At 60.6% G+C, this 3,051-nt stretch overlaps 1 protein-coding gene across 1 annotated transcript in view; it reads left to right on the top strand.

Annotated features, from left to right (window-relative positions):
* The window catches only part of FLNA (filamin A), a 22,791-nt gene that overhangs the window by 16,627 nt on the left and 3,113 nt on the right, over nt 1–3,051 (top strand). The window contains exons 31-41 of the mRNA XM_027767677.1: nt 132–148; nt 332–434; nt 523–663; nt 777–902; nt 1,048–1,221; nt 1,324–1,485; nt 1,577–1,780; nt 1,857–2,009; nt 2,125–2,247; nt 2,352–2,618; nt 2,722–2,859. Coding sequence (XP_027623478.1) covers nt 132–148; nt 332–434; nt 523–663; nt 777–902; nt 1,048–1,221; nt 1,324–1,485; nt 1,577–1,780; nt 1,857–2,009; nt 2,125–2,247; nt 2,352–2,618; nt 2,722–2,859 — 1,608 coding nt within the window. The remainder of the gene's footprint in view (nt 1–131; nt 149–331; nt 435–522; nt 664–776; nt 903–1,047; nt 1,222–1,323; nt 1,486–1,576; nt 1,781–1,856; nt 2,010–2,124; nt 2,248–2,351; nt 2,619–2,721; nt 2,860–3,051) is intronic.

Raw genomic sequence — 3,051 nt, 5'->3', positions numbered from 1 at the left:
CAAGGGACGGTGAGGAGCAGGCTGGGGTGGTGGGCAGGGGTCCGGTCAGGCCTTGGCCTGGCCCCTGGGCTCTTCTGTGCGGCAGTCTCCAGCTCCCTTGCTTTGCCCTGCAGGCTCTGGCTGGAGACCAGCCCTCGGCGCAGCCCCCGTTACGGCCTCAGCAGCGGACCCCACAGTACACCTGCACCCAGGGCAGCCAGCAGACCTGGGTACAGCCTGGCCCTCTGCCTCCTGGCTTGTCCAGCCCAAGGGGACACTGGGGTTGCCATCTGTGGGGAGGGCTCCCAGGTACTCCACAGCCCCTCACCTGGACCTTCTATCTCTACTGCAGGCCCCAGAGAGGCCCCTGGTAGGTGTCAATGGGCTGGATGTGACCAGCCTGAGGCCCTTTGACCTGGTTATTCCCTTCACCATAAAGAAGGGTGAGATCACTGGTGAGTAGGGGCTGGGAAGGAGCTTGGTAGCTGAGGAGGCCAGGGCATGCTGACGAGCCGCCCTGACCCCAGCCCTGCTGCTCTACAGGAGAGGTTCGGATGCCCTCAGGCAAGGTGGCACAGCCTGCCATCACGGACAACAAGGACGGCACCGTGACTGTGCGCTATGCACCCAGCGAAGCTGGCCTGCACGAGATGGACATCCGCTATGACAATATGCACATCCCAGGTGTGCCCAACCTGCTCTGCCCACCCCACCCCACCACACCACCACTGCTGCAGAGAGATGTGTGCAAGGGGATGCTAGGCTGGCATTCCATGTCGCCTCTTTTCCTGCCTCAGGAAGCCCCTTGCAGTTCTATGTGGATTATGTCAACTGTGGCCATGTCACCGCCTATGGGCCTGGCCTCACTCATGGAGTGGTCAACAAGCCTGCCACCTTCACTGTCAACACCAAGGATGCAGGAGGCAGGAGAAGGTGAGTGGCAGCTCTGGTTCTGACCTGCTGTGTTCCTGGGGTGCTAAGGCCTGGACTTAGCAGTTATTCCTGGATGGGGTTTCCCATCCCACTGCCCTGGGCTTCGTTCCAACCCTCACCACACCTCTTCTCCAGGGGGCTTGTCACTGGCCATTGAGGGCCCATCCAAAGCTGAAATCAGCTGCACTGACAACCAGGATGGGACATGCAGTGTCTCCTACCTGCCCGTGCTGCCTGGAGACTACAGCATCCTGGTCAAGTACAATGAGCAGCACATCCCAGGCAGCCCTTTCACTGCCAGGGTCACAGGTGGGTGGCCCAGGAAGTAACCATGATGGAAGGAGGCAGCAGGGTGGGCGCTGTTTCTTCTGCAACTGGAGGCATAGGATCGATGGCCTACCCCCTCACCAGGTGATGACTCGATGCGGATGTCCCACTTGAAGGTGGGCTCTGCTGCCGACATCCCCATCAACATCTCAGAGACAGACCTCAGCCTGCTGACAGCCACTGTGGTGCCACCCTCGGGCCGAGAGGAGCCCTGTCTGCTGAAGCGGTTGCGTAACGGACACGTGGGTAAGAGGCTGAGGGACCAGGGCTTTCCAAGAAGGAGCCAGACTATGGAGGTCAATGCCTTTCCCAGCTAACAACCCTGCCCTGTGCTCAGGGATTTCGTTCGTGCCCAAGGAAACAGGGGAGCACCTGGTACATGTGAAGAAGAATGGCCAACATGTGGCAAGCAGCCCCATCCCTGTGGTGATCAGCCAGTCAGAGATCGGGGATGCGAGCCGCGTGCGGGTCTCAGGCCAGGGCCTCCATGAAGGCCACACCTTTGAACCTGCAGAGTTTATCATTGATACCCGAGATGCAGGTAGGAGGTGGTAGCCTGCCAGCTGGGGTGTAACCACTGTGCCTGGTGCCCTGGCTCAGTGGTTTCTGCCCCTCAGGGTATGGTGGACTCAGCCTGTCCATTGAGGGTCCCAGCAAGGTTGACATCAACACAGAGGACCTGGAGGATGGCACGTGCAGGGTTACCTACTGCCCCACAGAGCCAGGCAACTACATCATCAACATTAAGTTTGCTGACCAGCATGTCCCTGGTGAGTATGGCAGCCACATACTTCCCTTGCTGCTTGGCCCCGTCCTCACTGCACCCCAGAGCCCACCTGCAGTGTGTAACTGGAGTGGGGTGTGGGCTGTGCTTTCTTCCTGCAGGTAGCCCCTTCTCTGTGAAGGTGACGGGTGAGGGCCGAGTCAAAGAGAGCATCACACGCAGGCGACGGGCCCCTTCAGTGGCCAACGTTGGCAGTCATTGTGACCTCAGCCTGAAGATCCCTGGTAGGGGCTGCAGGGAACCACAGAGGGGTCCTGAGGCTCAGGCAGCCCTGAGCAGAGGGCTGGGGTCCAGGGTTCCTCCTCACCAGACCACTCCCCACCTGCAGAAATTAGCATCCAGGACATGACAGCACAGGTGACCAGCCCCTCAGGCAAGAGCCATGAAGCCGAGATTGTGGAAGGGGAGAACCACACCTATTGCATCCGCTTTGTGCCCGCTGAGATGGGCACACACACGGTCAGCGTCAAGTACAAGGGCCAACACGTGCCTGGGAGCCCCTTCCAGTTCACTGTGGGGCCCCTGGGGGAAGGGGGCGCCCACAAGGTCCGCGCTGGGGGCCCTGGCCTGGAGAGGGCTGAAGCTGGTGTGCCAGGTAGGCCTGCTTGCTCACTGAGCTCTTGTTCTCCCATGTGGGCCCAGGGCAGGGGGGCAGGCCTGGGCACAGCCCTCCGTGTGGACACACTGCTCTCCCACAGCTGAATTCAGCATCTGGACCAGAGAAGCTGGTGCTGGTGGCTTGGCCATTGCTGTTGAGGGCCCCAGCAAAGCTGAGATCTCCTTCGAGGACCGCAAGGATGGCTCCTGTGGTGTGGCCTATGTGGTCCAGGAGCCAGGTACTGGGGCCCAGCTAGGGGTGGAGGGGGAAGGACTGAGCATACCCTCCACCTTGAGAGCCCAGGGTCCTCCAGGCTTTTTGTGGGAAGCAGGAGGTCCTGATGCCAGTGAAGTAGTCGAGGCCTCCCAATGTGTCCACCATGGGCTACTTTCGGGGTACCTGGTGGCCCCAGCATGGCTCAGTGCAACCT

Source organism: Tupaia chinensis, unplaced genomic scaffold (assembly GCF_000334495.1).
Source record: "Tupaia chinensis unplaced genomic scaffold, TupChi_1.0 Scaffold144382_1, whole genome shotgun sequence".
Classification (NCBI taxonomy): Eukaryota; Metazoa; Chordata; class Mammalia; order Scandentia; family Tupaiidae; genus Tupaia; species Tupaia belangeri.
This window is presented reverse-complemented; position numbering and strand designations above follow the sequence as displayed.